The sequence below is a fragment of the Schistocerca americana genome, chromosome 1 (assembly GCF_021461395.2).
Source record: "Schistocerca americana isolate TAMUIC-IGC-003095 chromosome 1, iqSchAmer2.1, whole genome shotgun sequence".
NCBI lineage: Eukaryota > Metazoa > Arthropoda > Insecta > Orthoptera > Acrididae > Schistocerca > Schistocerca americana.
Window position 1 is genome coordinate 298,694,857 of NC_060119.1, and position 19,187 is coordinate 298,714,043.

General features: G+C 42.3%; 1 protein-coding gene across 2 annotated transcripts in view; it reads left to right on the forward strand.

Annotated features, from left to right (window-relative positions):
• The first annotated feature begins 402 nt into the window (after window positions 1–402).
• The window catches only part of LOC124595276 (progestin and adipoQ receptor family member 4), a 194,963-nt gene continuing 176,178 nt past the window's right edge, over window positions 403–19,187 (forward strand). For both annotated transcript variants that reach the window (XM_047133955.1, XM_047133964.1), the window contains exon 1: window positions 403–591. In XM_047133955.1, the coding sequence (XP_046989911.1) occupies window positions 432–591 (160 nt within the window). In that variant the 5' untranslated portion in view covers window positions 403–431. The remainder of the gene's footprint in view (window positions 592–19,187) is intronic.

Below are 19,187 nucleotides of genomic sequence, written 5' to 3' on the forward strand. Positions count from 1 at the left end.
ACATCAAAATACATACCTTCCCTCTTGACTCAACTTGTAAGTTGCTTCCTCCTATATAAAAAACATAAAATTAGAGAGATTCGAGCACACGCGGAGGCTTGCCGGCAATCGTTCTTCCCGCGAGCCTTTCGCGACTGGAACAGGAAAGGTGGGAAGTGACAGCGGTTCTCCAGGTACCCTCCTCCACACACCGCAGGTGGTTTGCGGAGTACAGATGTAGATGTAGATGTAAGGCTAGGCGACAGCGGGTGAGGTGACGCGGCCGCAATGCGCAGTGCGCAGCATCGACCGCGCGCCACTGGAGGGGTGAATCGGAGGGGTGCGTTGGCGTTGGCGGCGGCGGCGGCGGCGGGCAGAAGCTGTCCAGTGTGCGGACTGCGCGCCAGCAGCAGGCAGGTCGTGTGCGGGCGGCATGGCGCGCTCGTGACGTCATGGGGCGGGGCCGGCGCCTGCTGCGCTTCCGCGACATGCCGGCGCACCTGCGCTTCAACCCGCACATCCGCGCCGGCTACCGGCCGCTGCAGGGCGTGCGCGGCTGCCTCGCCAGCCTCTTCTACCTGCACAACGAGACCATCAACATCCTCACGCACGGTCAGTCGCTTCTGTCCGGCCGTGCCACTGCAGTCTGCACTACTACACTCTGTTCACAATTACTTTAGGACCGACAGCGACGAAGGATTTAGTCGGATGAAGTCTGCGCGGGAGGCAGGCCAATCCACGTGACCCGTGGACGCAGCAAGCATCCGCGACTGTCGACTCTTCACCCACACCATCACAGCACTTTCCACCTACACTGTGTTTTAGGCTTTCGTGTGATCGTTCGTTGGAACGCTGTAAATTTCTTCGTTTTCATGTCTTAACGTATTTTACATGTTGTCACTATTGGTTGTCGGCTGATACTGAACGTTAGAACAAGTTCGTCGAATGTTACGAGTGCAAAGTTCGACTTCCCTCACTTGTTCAGGGGACTGTGGTACGAAGTCAATCGAGAGAAGCGTGTTATGTATCTGCATCAAGATACAACAGCTAAATAGCGGCCAAGGCTTTGAATGTCAACAAAGACAAGGCTGCGAAGATTGTCGAGGATATGTTCGAGAAAGTCGAGTAAGCTGGAAATTCATCGGAGCTAGAAACTCTGTGGAAAAGTATGCGTAAGCGAATTAGCAACATAGTTTCATTTTCTGATCATTCGATGCGTCGCAGAAAGGAAATTCTAATGTTCGGCATGTTACTGGGCTCATTTACGTTCAGTTTCCCTTACAGTTGCACATCGATATTTACAGTTCTGTACAACGTGGCCTTTCACTGTTGGCATTTCTTTGGCCGTAAGCTGTTGGCGGAGATACAAGATCTTGTAGCGTGGTTATGTCGATTTTTAGGGCAGATACGTGACGTCAATATTGACGTAATGGTGTGGCTTGATGAGAAGTGGATCAATTCTGGCCACGTGCTCTAGCAGGGCTCGACAGATGACACAACCAAATGACGCAATAGAGGCAGATATTCTACACAAAAGCGAAAGGCAAGGTTTTTCACAAAGTTTCCCCTGCTTTTCAAAACGAAGAGGACAGTAGATCATCACGAGGAAATGAACTCGCCAAAACCAAATAAGGGAAAACCACCAACAATTGTTCGTGATTATGCTGCTTACCAATCTGTTATTGACAAGGCGTGTATGATGAAAAAGCGAGAGGAGCAGATGATACACTACAGAGTCGCAAAGTCTAAGTAAGTAAATTTTAAAAAGGTGGGGTAACTAATGTCAATTCATAAACGACAATTTCCCTGATACGAAATTGACGAACTAGGGAAAACATACGGGCGTTCAGTCATTAGGTTCTCACCCTGTCATCACCATTTCATTCCAGTAGAACTAATATGGACCCAAATAAATGTTATGTTGCCAACAACACTAAAAACGAATTATACTGTCTACAGTAAAAACACTCAGCAAAAAGGTGTTCAGAAACTCACATCCGAAGACTGGAAGAAAACTGTCAATCATACACAGTCCACATAGTCCATGATGAATTGGCAGAAAGAGTCTTTTTTTTTTTTTGTAATGTGGGAAATGATGCACCATTAAACAACCGACAGGTGCACTTTATCATGTGAAAGAGTTTTCCATCATCATCATCATCACAAAATTGACTAATAATTAGAAGGCTGTTACAGCAACTGAATTCGAATGATCATCATCTTAGGATCTTAGTATTAATCGCACAAGAGAAATCTCTTTCACTGTTTACATTATAATGGATGCAATGCTCATGTGATACAATTTGTTAACACTGCACGTTTTTCTTCCAAATGGATAAGTATCCGCATTTCAATTAAGAGGCATAATTTTTATTTTGTTACAAATAAAGGCAAATTTTGATTAGAAAACGTAATGAAATGTCAATGATAAACCTAATGCTCTCTTTCTTACAATGGAACTAAACGGGCGGATGCTGAGGTTTTGGCGCGAGAGCGCAGCATAAAGCGTGACATTAAACTCAAGTTATGCATATGAAGACATATTGTGTTGTTAAGAATTCGTTACAGAATGTGTTCGCCAAAATTCAATAACAAAAAAGTTTCCCACTTCCCACATGTCGATAATTTGGTAACATCGTCAGGAAACGCATTTTCGTAAACTTTCCATATATAGCCTTAAAAATTTGCTGCCCTGAAGAACCTAACTGAAATTTAAACATGATGCGGCTGTCCCACTGGTTAGCACACTGGACTCGCATTCGGGAGGACGACCTTTCAAACACGTGTCCAGCCATCCATATTTAGGTTTTCCATAGTTTCCCTAAATCACTCCAGGCAAATGCCAGTATGGTTCCTTTGGAAGGGCACGGTCACTGCCCCACAAGATCCTGATATTAGTACGCTATCTGTACACCGAAACGTCCGCGAGTATGAGTGAGTTCAATGGAATGTATGATTACGCGTGTGTTCCGTGCTGGGCGTGAAAAATCTGCTCCGCGCCTCCACGTGTTCCTGCCGAAGTGTCAGTCCTAAAGCAATTTTGAACAGACTGTGACACAGTGTGTTTTGGGTCGCTGTTCTTCTTTTCCCCGATACCGCTAGCCTTATTTAAGATAGTGTTCCCACCTCGATTACAAAGTGTAAATTTTAATATTTGTTATTGTGTAAGTAATGAATAGGGCAGCCAGAAAGCCCAATAACGCCTTAATTATAAACACAAAGATCTGTTTCTTGCTTAGCTCTTGACACACGAGTGGAGCATTAAGCATTACATTCAACTCAAATTATCTCGTGTTAGCAGTCTGTGACAGAGTTCCAGTCTAGAGGACATGAAAATATCATGCATTTTAAAAAAATTTGTTCGGGTAATATACCCATCTAAATTCAATAACGAAAAATTTTCCAGTAGACAGAAAATTCGCTAACGTCGTCAGGATACGCGTGTTTGAAACATTGCGCTGGACAAAACTGAAATGGAAATACGCTAAAGCACCAAAGAAACTGGCATAGACATGCATTTTCAAATACAGAGATATTTAAACAGGCAGAATACGGCTCTGCGGTCGGCAACGCCTATATAAGACAAGTATCTGGCGCAGTTGTTAGATCGGTTACTGCTGCTGCAATGGCAGGTTATCAAGATTTAAGTGAGTTTTAACCGTGGTGTTATAATCGGCGCACGAGCGATGAGACACAGCATCTCCGAGGTAGCAATGAAGTGTTGATTTTCCCGTACAACAATTTCACAAGTGTACCACGAATGTCAGGAATCCGGTAAAACATCAAGTCTCCGACATCGCTGCGGCCGGAGAGAGATCCTGCAAGAACGAGACCAACGACGACTGGAGAGAATCGTTCAACGTGATAGAAGTGCATCCCTTCCGCAAATAGCTGCAGATATCAATGCCGAACATCAACAAGTGTCAGCGTGCAAACCATTCAACGAAACATCATCGATAAGGGTTTTCGGAGCCGAAGGCCCATTGTTATACCCTTGTTGATCACGACGCAAAGCTTTACGCCTCGCCTGGGCCGGTCAACACCGACATTGGACTGGTGATGAGTGGAAACAATTTGCCTGGTCGGACGAGTCTCGTTTCAAATTGTATCCAGCGGATGGACGTGTACGGGTATGGAGACAACCTCATGAATCCATGGACCCTGCATGTCAGTAGGGGAATGCTGAAGCTGGTGGAAGCTCTGTAATGCTGTAGGGCGTGTGCAATTGGACCCCTGATACGTCTAGATACGATTCTGACAGGTGACACGTACGTAAGCATTCATTCATGTTCATTGCGAATTCCGACGGACTTGGTCAATTCCAGCAGGATAACGCGACACCCTACACGTCCGGAATTGCCACAGAGTGTCTCCAGGAACACTCGTCTGAGTTTACACATTTCTGCTGGCCATCAAACTCCTGAAACATGAGCAAATCTGGGATGCCTTGAAACGTGCTGTTCAGAAGAGATCTCCACCTCCTTCGTACTCTTACGGATTTATGGACAGCTCTGCAGGATTCATGGTGTCAGTTCCCTCCAGCACTACTTCAGACATCAGTCGAGTCCCCTCCACGCCGTGATGCGGCACTTCTGCGTGCTCGCGGGGACCGTACACGATATTGGGCAGGTGTACCAGTTTCTTTGGATCTTCCGTGTATGATACCGCTCTTCTAGAATACAATGCTAGTACCATCTTTGTATAATGTATAGTTTGTGATTTTGAGTGAACTGAGAGAATGTCAGATTAGTGTGTGTTTCGTACGCGATGTAGCAGCTCAGCTCCGTGCCTCCATGTGGTCGTGATGAAGCGTCTCTCCTGAAGTATACTGCCTGACAAAAAAGTGAAGTAGCAGAAGGTGAGGTAGAAACGCACTGAAACCTCGCAGATTGAGAGGAAATATGTCATTTAAATGATTACAAAATCGAGTAATATTTACAAAGAATTTGACGGTATGAGCCCACTTCTGAGTATGACGTTACACTCTGTCATGCCTCAATGCATGCACTGATTCAGTTGGGAGAGCTGTCATAAAGCCATTATATCCCCCTCGGAGGCAGTTTGCGTAGCGACTGTTTTAACAGATCCTTGATATCATAGGTACTGGCGCTGGGACAGTGTTGGCATCCGAGCTGGTCCCACACACGTTCTATCGGGGTCACGTCTGGGGATCTCGCTAGCCACGGGAGTACCTCAACATCAAGCAGACAATGCATAGACACATGTGCCATTTATGGACGAGCACTGCCCTGTGACGTATAACTGTGCCTTCAGAATGCCGCCAATCACTGTCAGCCATTACCTGAAATCATACCCAGTGGCTCCGCTCAAACCCTATCAGCCACGTCCTGAAGTCATACCCAGTGATACTGAAGACATACCCAATGACTCTCCACACCATGTCATAAGGGGTAACCCCGCTTTGCCTCTTCAAAACATTGGAAGAATGGGACCTCTCCTTACGTCACCTCCATGCTTGTCAACGATGGTCATCCAGGGTAGTGCATAACTGCGAATCTTCGGCTGAACACGATGAGACGCTATTCATCAACACGCCTTAGTTCCCAGTTATGGCACCACCCAAAACGCAGACGTTTTTGCTGTGATGCTAACTACAGTCTACGCATGGGACGGTAACTCATTAGTCTGGCTGGTGATAGTCTCCAACTAATGGTGGGAGGTGACACAGAATGTTGCTGGATGTCCATTAGTTGCTCTTGGCTGCCAGTTGCAGATGTGAAGGGACTACGATTTACTTAGTGCACAACACGCAATCGACCATTAAGGTGGTCGACTGGAACCCTGACGACGCCTGCCCTCACGTTTCCATTCAGTCCAACATCGTGCCACAGTTACATACGGATCTGGATATTGCACATTTCGACCAGTCGCCGAAATGAGGACCAACGAGGCACCTTTCAACAAACTTGTTAAGAATTTCAGACCAACGAACAATACTCGAGAGCCGATTGTACACTGATTTTTTCTAAGCGGTCATTTTCGTGATGAATAACGTTCCTCAGGGTTCTCCATGAACAGCTGCCTTTCTACAGGTAGTATTACGAAGTTGTACCGAAAAGTAACACTTCCGAATATTTTATGTGGAAACTCGTAAAGCTTATTAAATAAAACAAACTTTATTAGCATTCCGCATCTTTATTCTTCATGTGCACATATTTATTTCTCAACGTAGGTCTACTCATCTTGGCGACGAGACCCATTTGTTGATACCGTCACTGTAGAATGTTTGACTTTGTTAATGGAGCAACAACTCACTGCTGCTTGCATCGCTACATCACTATCAGTGTCGTGCCCTCGAAGGGGTTCTTTACATTATGGAAACAAATGAAAATCGGATGGGGCCAAAGCGAGATTGTATGCAGGATGATCGATGACAGTGAGCCCAAGACGTCGGTGCAATGATGGGCTGTACACGCTCTCGTAATGTGGCACTTACCCGACAGCCGTTTCTATGCTATCCGACGATTGTCTGTGATGAGTTCCCCAATCTTATTCCTATGAGCCTTTTCGGTTGCCGTACGCGGTCGTCCACTCAGAGCTGCGCCACACATGTTGAGGTTAGCACCACCGTTTCCTTCATTATGAGCACTTACGACCCAGTGTCGCACATTACTGACGTAGATACAATCATCACCCCACACAGCGTGCACTCTTTTATGGGTTTCCATTGGAGGCACATTTTCAGCGGTTAGAAATCGATTACAGCTCACTGTTTCTGAAGCACAGACATAGTTACGTTACGTAATGCCGTGTTATACGCTACAATTCAGAGCCCTCTAGCGGCAGAGGGATACAACTTACGTCAGAGAAGCGCACAAGTCGACCGAGTAATATGCATGACATGTAATACCTCAACCGATATTGAAAACAGGCAAAAAATTCGGAGGCATCACTTTTCAGCAGGCCCTCTTATGTAGTCGTTTCATTTTAAATATCTACAGGGAGACAATCCTACATAATTGACCTTTGTGATTGAGTCCATTGACTGATCGCCTATAGTTTGGTCTAACGATATCATCTTTTCGTCTATTCACGAGAATTACGTTAAATTCTCATAACGCGCATTCCCGCCACACATCGTAATTTGACTTTAGGAGTATAGATGTAAATGGAACTATGATGTCCGCTGTGGGTACCTTCCGTCAGAGGAAATATTTTCTTTACAAACACTACACACTTTTCTCACTACAGGAATTCGCTTGAAAATGTGTACATTCAGGTTAATGATGTCACAATGCTAAGAGAAATTTTAAAAAAACTCAGAAAACTACTGTAGACCTTCCGAAAATAAGTGACGTCATTGTATTTGAAAGAGAAGATGATTCACCACGTCACACAAACAAGCTCCGTATGAATCCACTCCTGTTGGTTCAACGACGGAAGGAGAAGGAATAACGCCTGCGCAGAGCGCCGAAGAAGAGAGAGTGGCAGCAGACTGACGAACCCGAGGCTATTCGATTAAACATCCCAGTTCATCAGCGAGGAAGGAATTTTCATTGTCAGTCTCCGCAGGGAACCTTACGGCCACTGTGTTCTGGGACGCGAAAGGCGTGGTTGTCCTTGATTTCCTCCACTAAAGGACCATCAATGCAGCACGCTGCTGCGACACCCTCCTCAAACTCCGGTCCACCATTCGACGAGAGAGACCAATGATCTTTGAGTGAAAGTTTTTGACCTGGACGACAACACAAAAAAAAAAAAAAAACGCAGCAAGGCTCACACAGGATCAGATTTGTCACTTCCCATGCGAGAGGTAGGGTCACCCCGCCTACAGCCCTGATCATGTCCCAGTGGACTTTCACCTGTTCCTTGCATTGAAAGCCGCACACTCGGGACGTCATTTCCAAACTAATGCTGAGGTGGAGCAAGCTGTATGACAATTTCTTACCAGAGTGGTTTATTCAAACTTATTGCACGCTGCGAAAAATATCTCAATGTCAGTAGCGAATATGCCGAGAAATTTTGCAAGGTGTATACTTCATGATGCCATGGTGTTTAGCTTTTGGCAATGAAGTTAAGATAAGAAAAACAGTAACGAAACTTAGTTTCGGAACGTCCCTCGTACTTCGTTACAATCACTGGAGACCAAGCGTCCCTTAAAACAAAACAGCAAAGAACCCCTGAGAGTTTGTTATTGAATTCAGACTCTCCCTCTCTAGCGTACGTCACTTACCATTCTAACATTGCAGCTCTTTTCACAATAAAGAATGTGATAGAGACCATAGAGCTGGCTAGAATACGTCTGTAGTGCGGTGCAAGCGCTCCATCTGCACCTAACTTCGGCAAAATGTGCAACAGTGTGTAGTCAAAAACTCCTTAAAGTACTGCACAGCTGTATTGTGAGAAAGAAATGACACAATTTCAAAGACTTTACTGGTCTCATACAGATATTGTAATGTTGTTGCATTAATTTGTTCTGAAAGCAGTGCTGATATTCAAGACCATAAAAGTGGTTAAAAGCTGTGAGCTATCTGAGGAAGTTAACCTTGCATTACTGCGCAACTGTTTCACCAGGTATCCAGTCTAGCTTACCAAATTCCCAACCAGACTAACATTAATTATAATCTTTTAGTATTCATCTTACGATAACCAGTGATTATATATATATATATATATATATATATATATATATATATATATATATATATAAGACAATTTAAATAAAAAGAAATAAATCAGTTTATATTTGGACGTTTATTTTAACATTGATCATTGTTCTGTTAAAATTTCAGCATATCAAACTTGATTCATAACTAAACTGGTGCCTTATTTAGGATTGTGTAAATGTGAGTTTGTAATCTTACAGAATACATCAAATAGGGATCCAAGATTGGGAGACTACATACAACACACGAAGAACCTTGAAACATATGCAAGAGGAAATTAACCACAACCAGCCGATTCATTTTTCACCCAAAGAAGTTACGTTCGTAGCGCAATCCTGTCCGTCATGAAATTACCACACACTGGTATACTAAATTCATACTAACTCTCTGTGAAATCTTCCCGAAAAGAATAGCTGAGGGGTACTTTGATGCTTACACCACATGCTTCACGTGGTCAACTTGGTTTACACAAAGAGTGTAACTCCACCATAATTTTGATAATTAAAATAAATTACATCGAAACGCAATTTACAAAAGCAAAACCTCGAACTGGTTACTATCGTCTTACTATTAACCTGATGGGTCAAAAAATTGTATAAGCACGTGGTACTGGTCTCACAAAGTATACCCCACGTGGGTTGACCATAAAGAAAAGTTGCTATATAGAAAAATATTGTCAAGACGAGACGTTATAATCTCACGCACATTCGCATTTAAGATTGATGATCTTAGAGTTACTGATCAACACGTGGTTCCACTTTACTCACAAAGTAGTGACAAAGCAACTACCGGAAGATATTCTGAACTTCACACTCGAATTACACTGCGTTGCAATTTAAGATAACATTAGATATTTTAGAGCTAAACCTGAAATAAAGGTGATTAAATTTTCAGTTAGGCTGATCTTAAGAAATCCATTGTCCTACGGACTTAGCAGACACATGCTTAGCCGGAGATCTTACCACTTCAGACGCTCGCCGCTGACAGACTGACCTGGGCCCCTACCGAGTGTGCTTAACAGATACGAACGGAAGTGACCAGAGAGGCAGCTTCCTATAACAACATGACAAGGGACGGACAGGACCATACTAAGAATAGAAACCTCTCTGCTTTTAGAAAGCGTAGCTACCTGTTCTGACGTTGGTCTTACTGTTCTCTAGCAGACAGGCTTGTCTGCTACCATCAAGCATGCAACTAGAAATACATTTGCTCATTCATCCTCTCACACAGAAGGGAAGGGGGATGACAGTATCTTATCATATACAGTATATAAAAGAAGGCGGATGTAGGTTCCGTATGAGACTGCGTGACATGAATTACATATAAACTTTGTTTTAAAGTGTAGTAGTGTGACAGATCGTTCTTGTTTATGTGTAAAAGTAACTCGTTTCACTGCTCAGTCTCCACCCAGGTAGTCAGAAACACCACAGTAAATTTAGAAGAGGAATTTATGCCATAATGACAACAGATTTAAGAAATTAACATGAAAGGAATCCAACAGAGACCTTTCAATATGATTTCATGTATGTAGACTGAAGTGGCGAGTGAAAATTTGTACCAAGGCCGGGAATCGAACCCGCGTCTCCTGCTTCATAGGTAGGTGCGTTCGCCACTAAGCCAGCTTGGCACAGAGATTCACATAACTGAAAGTATTAACCTGGGACGCCTCCCTTCTGGACACAAATTCTCACTGCCGCCCTAGTCTACTTTAAGTTCAAAATGCGTCAGTTCCTAAGGAACCAAACTGCTGAGGCTTTACTTGTCTCATGCAGATATGATTTTACATATATGTAAAGGGGAATTATAGTAGATTGAGGCGGCATTGAGAATTAGGATCGAGGAGGGAAGCATGCCAGGATAATCTTTGCAATAGGGGTGAACCGCTGTGCCAAGGTAGCTTGGTGGCTAACGCAATGCCTTGTAAGCAGTTTCAGTCCATATACATTTATTGTGAGGCTTTTGGGAAACTTGGCCTCTGCTTGCAGTTCGCATAACGATGGAGTGGCCATATTAATTTCAAGCTAAATTACACTCATTGGAAGTATTATGAGCTGCTGGCATCGGTTTAGTATAGAAAACTTAGTATACTGAAGTGCAGCGACATACTTTTGATTCCATTTTCCTCTGATAATCTGACTACTGTTAGCAATTAACTCTCACTAGTGCCTGTTGAGGCCTGTACTATGGTCGTTACGCATACACAACACACTCTAACTGTGTAAAATTACCCCTCCAAAATATGCATACAATACATGTAGACACAAAACAAGATTAATTTACTGAAGCACTTTCCGATAAACGAATATTGAATGAGCACATGTACTTACAACGCCGGTTCACTACAGCGATTCGTACATGACGGAGCAACATCTCAGCAAGAGACATAGCAGTCAGGACAAAAGGCAGAAACACATTCTTTCATACATTCGTGTAAGCAAAAATATTTTTAATTCGCATGATCAAAACCATACAGCAATGAAGACAATAACGATAGTCAGACGAAACAACACCCACTACACAAGTGCAATACAGTGGCCTAAAATAATTCTTAATATGAAACGCAAGCCGCCACCTGTTGTGTAACGTAGAAATGATTAATATTTTTGAGGCATGTGCCAGGCAAGCAAGTTTCTAATTTCTGATTCATTAAATAGTACTTTAAACGCGATAACCATAATCGGTCAGGCTTTCTGCTAGTATCCAGAACAGATGAATAGATTTTAGACTAGGACAAAATAATTGACACATAAGTACAAAGTCGATGCACACTGCACACACAATATTCCAAAACTAGGTGTGCGTGAAGTTACTGCGTTCTCAGTATACAAACTGAGCGGGTCGTAATTGAGCTACTGCCGTCCGCCAACATATTAAGGAAGCTGTTGTGTCGTAAGAAATTACTCAGGCGCCTTCAATATCGCCAGTAAGCGAATGTGACTATGAGTCATTATGGACCTCTCCTGTATTGGTATGAGCGTCTTCCACACATATTTTCTTCTCCACATTATCGATTAACGAATGTCTGTTACTCAGTAACACGTGCATCCATAATGGAAGCTAGAGTGGAAACTTTCTTCTGCCGTGGCTCACCATCCTTGCCTCATTCCGCAACAAACAGTAATTTGAAAGTTGGATAGTGCCTGATTGACCACTCGCCAAAATAAGTTTTATTCACAAAGATATTTATACAGATAGTTACAGCCTATTTCCTTATCTCGTGACAAGCAAATAGTGTACATGCACTGTTTAACAATAAAGCTGAAGCACCCAGAAGCATGATCTGAATTCAGTGCAACTTCGTATACCTACACACCATCGGCGGCTAAGTTAATGACTGGAGTTGCAGTGTTCTGTGACAGATAGAGCGGCCACCAGAGTGCGTTAATGTCGTTCGTGTTTAGTTTTTTACCATGTCTGATAAGGCACAAAAGGGCCGTGAGAGGCGTCAGATAGTGATCGCTATGAAGGACGCGGAGATGCCGCTTACTCGTGCGAGACAGCTTTATCTGCACCTGACAGTGTGAGAGGCCGCTCGTTGCGAGTTTCCATTTGTCCGGCTGATCGAATCTTGCAACATCCAGATTTGAGGGGCACTCCGATGTGGCGGTGGCCCGATGTTGTGTTGCATGGGAATGTGAGGTCACGCATTTTCGTCGTCAACCACTCTTGACCATCAAGAGAGAGGATTGCCCTACTGTGCACCGAACACATCGTGACCCACTCACATCTGCGTCTGCCATCCGAGAACCGGTAATGTACTCCCGTGGAACATTCAGCCTAACACCGTACAATTGTTTAGAGAATAGCAGCACCGGACAAGAGAATTACCGTCCCATGCGTTGGGTGCTATTGCAACACAAAAGGCTACGTCTGGAATGGTTCCACGACCAGGAAGCATGGACTGCTGACGAATGGCGTTGCATTGTGTTCAGAAATGGATCGCAGTTCTGCGCTACCTCGGATGAGCATCATCGGCCAGTGTGGGACAACCTGGGATGTCCTATTCTTTCAATGTTTTGGGGTTTTGAGGAATTGTAGCAGTGTCACGCCCGGGTGGTGGTGTGAGGAGCCAACAGATATACTTCAGGTCACAGCTGGTAGTGCTTGAGGAAACTCTGTTGGCACAACGATACGTCTCAGACATCGTGCGTCCTCATCTGTTATCTTTCACGTGACAGAATGGTGGTGCCATTTTTCAGCAGGACGATAGGACGATGTTTGTCCACACATAGCACGTGTCTCTACGAACATTTTGCTTGATGTTGAGGTATTCCCTTGTTCAACAAGGCCCCCGGCTTCGTCCCCGATAGAACACGTGTGGCACCAGCTCGGGTATCAACTCTGTCCCAGTGTCAGTGCCAGAATATCAAGGGCCAGTTACAACAGTTGTGGGCCAGCTTGTCATAGGAGAGGCTACACCAGCTCCTTTCCAGCCGAATCCGTGCAGTCGTACAGGCGAGACGGTGTGCAACATCATACTGATAAGTGGATTCATATTGTCAAGTTCTTACTAAAAAAATGGTTCAAATGGCTCTGACCACTATGGGACTTAACTTCTATGGTCATCAGTCCGCTAGAACTTAGAACTACTTAAACCCAACTAACCTAAGGACATCACACACATCCATGCCCGAGGCAGGATTCGAACCTGCGACCGTAGCAGTCGCGCGGTTCCGGACTGAGCGCCTTAACAGCGAGACCACCGCGGCCGGCAGTTCTTAATAAATTTGACTCGATCACTGAAGTAACACAACATACCCCTCATCCCGTGAAATTTCATTTCGTTTCCTCCTACCCTTCTGAGTACTTCACCTTTTCATCAGGCAGTGCACATACATAAAATAAAATTTAAAATACGGTAATTTATAACAAAATAATTGTAGGTAGTTTACAGAGGTAGACGATCAGCCAACTTGTCAGGTATTGCACTGCACGATAAATATCGATTGTACAATTCGTAAAGGCAAAAAATATTATATATGTATGTATCACTAATATTGAAAGTACCCCTGCTTATTTGTTCCATTTCAGTTGGCCTCTCAAAGCTGGAGTAGATCGCTTTCCAGAGCTTATGCCATACAAAAATTTTAAATGGAAACGTGGTCTCCATCTTCCTCAGCAGCTATGTTAACTTTCAGATCACGGAGATGCGGTCAGCTTTTCTATTTTGAATGCCAGCTAACACACACCAAGGTAGCCCTGAATTGTTATCCATCAAATCCGGGTAAACGATGTTGAGTCAGCCTCAGTCTAGCTGGTTAGAGATGAAGCCGAACTTTGGTTAGAGAGAGACGGATAATAATAGCTGGCCGTGACTGTATTTAAGAACAAGCTTTCCATCTTTCTAAAATGATTTAGTAAAACCACACAGCACTCAGAATGATCATGCTGAGATATGAAACAAGCGTACCCAGATCTCTAGCATAGTGTCTTAACATCTGTACAATCTCGTTCGATTTGGACTACAGAGCTTATTATTGAATGTTGGTGCCGCATTAGAGCAGTATTATTAAATGTCCCAATGTCAGTCTCCATATTTAGCCAGTGCTGCTTTGATGTGGACCACATGTACCTACCACTTGGTTTGAGATGCTTCTCTGACTGCAGAGGGGCCATCACAGACAGTGGCGAAACTGTTAGCAAACAGTTGTCTTTACCGGTGGGCCTTGATTCGGACAGTACAACGCTGACGGTACGCGTGAGATCCTGTAGAGATGAAGTCGTTTCGTAGAGTGCATTATCCAGTCACATCAGACGATAGTGTGGAGTCGTGGTATCGTGGGCAGCTACGGCTAGACGATCGCGTTGGATGATCTACAGGCCGCTCCACATTCCTGGTACTCTCTACGTTGATCTATACACCTGGGAAGTTTTGAGACAGTATCTTTTCTTCAGTCCCATGACCTAGTTGTTAGCGTCGTTGAGAAATGGCGCAATGCGGCTACGCAGGGACAACCATGGGTTCTTCTGGGATGAAAAGTCTTTCATTGGAGCAGAAGAATGCTTGTTTAAATGTTACGAGCAATATTTCAAGTATTCTGCTCTGCACCACAGTCAATATTTTACTCTAAGTCCTACCTCTTCACCTAACCCACTAGCTTTCCAACGCGCCTTGACTTCGGCAGTGTGCGCAATCTTTTGATGCTTGTCCAATAACCAACAAAACATTTTTTTCTGGTCTCAGGTGGAAACTGTATGCCACTAAAGTCCTCATGGACGTACTCAAGTCTCACTAAATTCATTGCCACGAAGATCAAACGTGCTCATCAGAACAGTTGGTGGATTCAGCAATGTCTGATTTTTGTAATTAACTCCACATATTTAATCGTTCTAGAAATTGGCAGACATGATAGTTCAGAAGCCCTTGTGCAAAACTACATTACATCTTCGTTGCTGACTAAGTTCAACATTTTAAGCGTGGGAGGATGTCCACTTGCCTTCGTAATCTGTCATCCACGACACACTGTTCAGAGGGCAGGTCCCCTTTAAACACTCCAATGAGAGCATCCTGCGCTTATTCTTTGTACCATATGTAGTTGAGACTCATGCATGTGTGGCTTCAGCATGGACAGACAGTCCCGCTGTAAGGGTACTCATAAACATTTGAAAGGCACGAATATTCTGATCTCTCTCCTGATACCTTGTTTAAAAAGAAGGAAGTCATCATAAGACCAACAGTGGAGGAAAGAAATCGGCTGTGTCCTTTTAAACGAAAGATTTCGGCATTTGGCTTGAAATATTTAGTGAAATCCTGCAAAAGTTAAATCTAATGTGATTCTTGAAGTTTTCCATGTGGTTTCAGGATTGCAGCCGATTACATATTGCCACGATATTTCGGCTGTCAACAAGGCAGCTGTCTCCAGGAAAATTTTCCATTGAATGAAATCTGAAGATGGCTACCTGAATGTCATCCGAAATATTGCGACAAGATGTTGATATCGTCCGACTGCAATCCCAAAACGTGATGGAACACCTAAACATATATGGTCGGGCGGTGAATTCAACACTGACCATCCTAAATACAACAACCTTACTCTGTTGTTCGGTTTCAGCTAAATTTTCTCCATTGACTCATACAACAGAAACCACGTCTGTGATGCTGCCCACCAACATGCTTTGTGTGCGCTTATCTACTACTCTGTGAACAATATAACGTGGCCCAGAATGTGTACAGGTCGGTTATCCATGAACTTCTGACGACGAAGTGCATTCAACCAAAAATTGTATATCTATAACCACATTGTCGTGTGGATTTTGTTCATAATCACTTTTTATAGTGCTGTGGATAGTGATTTCACAAAGAGGTTCAAGCTACCACGTTTCTCAAGTTATCGCTTAGGTCTCGCCTTACTAACAGCTGCTGAAAACGTTATTGCTGCAGGATATATGTAACGTTACAATACGCAGAATAGGAAGAAACAGCCTTCGTTCCACTAATGGTAAAAAATCAGTTAATTGCATTAAACTCTAATCGTCTTTCCTCCTTCGGTCCTCCCTTCATTTCATTAATTGCCAGCAGGTGCATAGTTTTGCGCTTACACTCAGAGAAGCGAGGCATCCATTTAGAGAATTTAGTACTCGAAACTGTCCCGTAGATAACAATTAGTCTCCCGCCTATCTAGGGAAACTAGTATTTTACCAGTCGGGAATAAGTGCATTTGGTTTTCCTTTATTTATGGAAAGTCAGTTTTTTCAAAGCATCGCATAAACCAACAGAACGAATTTGTTGACCAACCACAGTGTTCGTTTTAGACGTTTATGCAGAACAACTGTGGAGTTCTGCCCAACCCGGCCTGCAGTGCATTTAGTAAATGTGAGTTGCGACACCTCCGTCGCCTACTGACAACAATGGCTTGCAGATTTATATTTTCGTGCATGGGCCGTAGGTTCTAGAAGTAGCTTAATTAGGTGAAAAATGTTGGTAAAATATTGGGAACTACCTGCGGTACAAGAAATATTTGACGCTCTCTGTTTAAGGGGACACATCCCGTTCCTAATAACCTCGTAATCTACGGGACGTTAAACACTAACCTTTCTTCCTTCCTTCCTTCAGGGGACACGTAGAAGAGGAACATGCTGTTTCGGTAGCAAAAAGAATACTATTGAAAAAAACTGACAAACTACCTCAGTTGATTACTGTTATGAAGGTGACTGTAGTGTGGTTTAAACAGAGTATAGTAGCAAATGACGAGCTACGTAATGGATCAGACCTCACATTAGCTCAAGAATTAGCTACTATTCTATAGGTTTGAAAGATTTTTTGAAGGCGCGTCTGCGGATTAATAATATCATTAACTCCACGTTACTGCATTACTCATGCTCACAGACACGTGTTTTGGTTCCTATTGATGCTGTTAGTAGGTGGGATTTCACTGGGTGTGGCCTGCATCCCAATAAAAAAGGGTAAATCGACAATGTTGATAGCAAAGTCCGTAAGGGGGGAGTATCTCTTTTTTTAGTATAAGATCAGTGTCCAGTCCTACAACATTGAAAGAAATGAAGTGTAATGACTAGCTCAGACAGTCAGGTACTGAAGCTGTTATAATATCACAAGATTCTTATAAAAGTACCGGTACAGTGAAAAATAATGTTAGTGTATTGGATCAGAATATCAGGGGGTTAAAAATCAAAGTAGATAACTTCTTGTTTGTTTGGAAGATTTAGAAACAGAGAATGCAACATAAGTACTGTGCCTGCCTGAGTACCACATAGTCACAAATATGGAAAAGGTAAATGTAAGTGGTCGATATAAGCTTTCATCACATGTAAAGCAGAGACAATATGTAAAAAGGAATTGTTACATATGTTGAAAGTTACAGTAGTGTTAAAAATTTAGAAACTAAAAAAAATTGTGTGGAGCAACATGTAGAAGCATATCTTAAACAAAAAATGGTAATATTATAATTATAACTGATATAGGTCCTCGTTGGGAAATTTCTGAAAAACAGAAAATGTAGATTTTCTGAAAGAGTGTGATAGGAATAATGATCTTGAAAATTTACTTGGTTCTTTCAATTCACGTCAGTTTTGATTTTCCTACTCAGATAGTATAAAAAAGCACCACATTGATAGACAGTATTTTCATAAACTAAGATAAATTTAATCAAATAAAATTTAACCTGTTAACAATGGTCTTTCTGATCATGATGCACAGCTAGTTACAGTAACTGACATAGCTCCATACAATAATGCAAAATAGTCCTCCAAAACAATGCATTCAGTTAACGATTTAATGATTGAAAATTTTATAGAAAACTTGCAGCCATTAGACAGGGATGAGGTGTATTTAAAATACGACTTATTTCGTGAAAGGTTTGTGAGTAATTTTGAAAACAGTTTCCCTTAGAAAATAGTGAAATATATTTTAAGAAACTGTGTAAAAACCATGACTTGCTGAAGGGACAAAAGTATATTGTAACCAGAAAAGTGAAATATATCTAAGAAAAAGAAAGAGTAATAACCTGGAAATGGTCAATTATAAAAACTACTGTACTATATTAAGGAAAGTTATTAAAAAGTTTGGAAGTATATTTATTATATACGAGATTAGCAACTCTAATAACAAAATTAAAACAATATGGAACATCGTTGAAAGTACAACAGGGCAACCAAAAGCACAGAAATAATGTACTACCATCAAACTAAATGAAAAGTTTATTAACAATAAAAGATTGAAAATATTTTTAGTAAGCAATTTTTAAGTGCTGTGGAGAAAATAGGACTCACATGTTTATTAAAAAAGGCAAAGCTATATATGGAAGAGGCAATACGTATGAAATTGGATAAAATTGACATTCTACCCTCATCTCCTTGTGAAGCTAGGAAAATAATAAATTCATTCAAAAGTAAAAGCTCACATGGAATTGATGGTGTCTCCAACAAAATACTAAAAGTTTGTTCCCAACAAATAAGTAGAATTTCAAACCACATAAATAATAGATCACTGACACAGGGTAGTTTACCTGATAAATTGAAATGTGCTATTGTTAAGTCATTGCATAAAAATGGGGATCGGTCTGATGCTGACAACTACTGCTGACCACACTTCTGACAGCTTTGTCCAAAATTCTGGTAAAACTAGTGTATTCAAGACTAGCTTCATGTATTTCTAAAGATAAAGTACTAACAGAATGCTAACTTGGTTTTCAGAAAAACTTTTCAACAAAAAATGTTACATATGCTCTCATTGATCAAGTATTAAATGCTCTGAATAACTGAACATCACCAATTAGGATTTTCTGTAATCACTCAAATGCTTTTTATTGTGTAAATCATGGTATTGTTCTAGATAACTTAAGTATTTTGGTGTGACTGGGACAGTGCATTAATGGTTTAATTCATATTTAACTGGAAGAGTACAGAAGGTTGAGGCAAACAGTTCACATAATGAGCAAAAATCAGCAGATTCCTCACATAGGGGAGGCATCACGAATGGCATCCCATAAGAGTCAATCTTGGATTACTTATTGTTCTTAACCTGTGTTAATGACTTGCCACTCTATATCCACGAACATAGGTAGGTATAGTAATCACACCCAACAAACAAGAGGTAAATGAGGAATTTGTAAATAATGCTTTTCA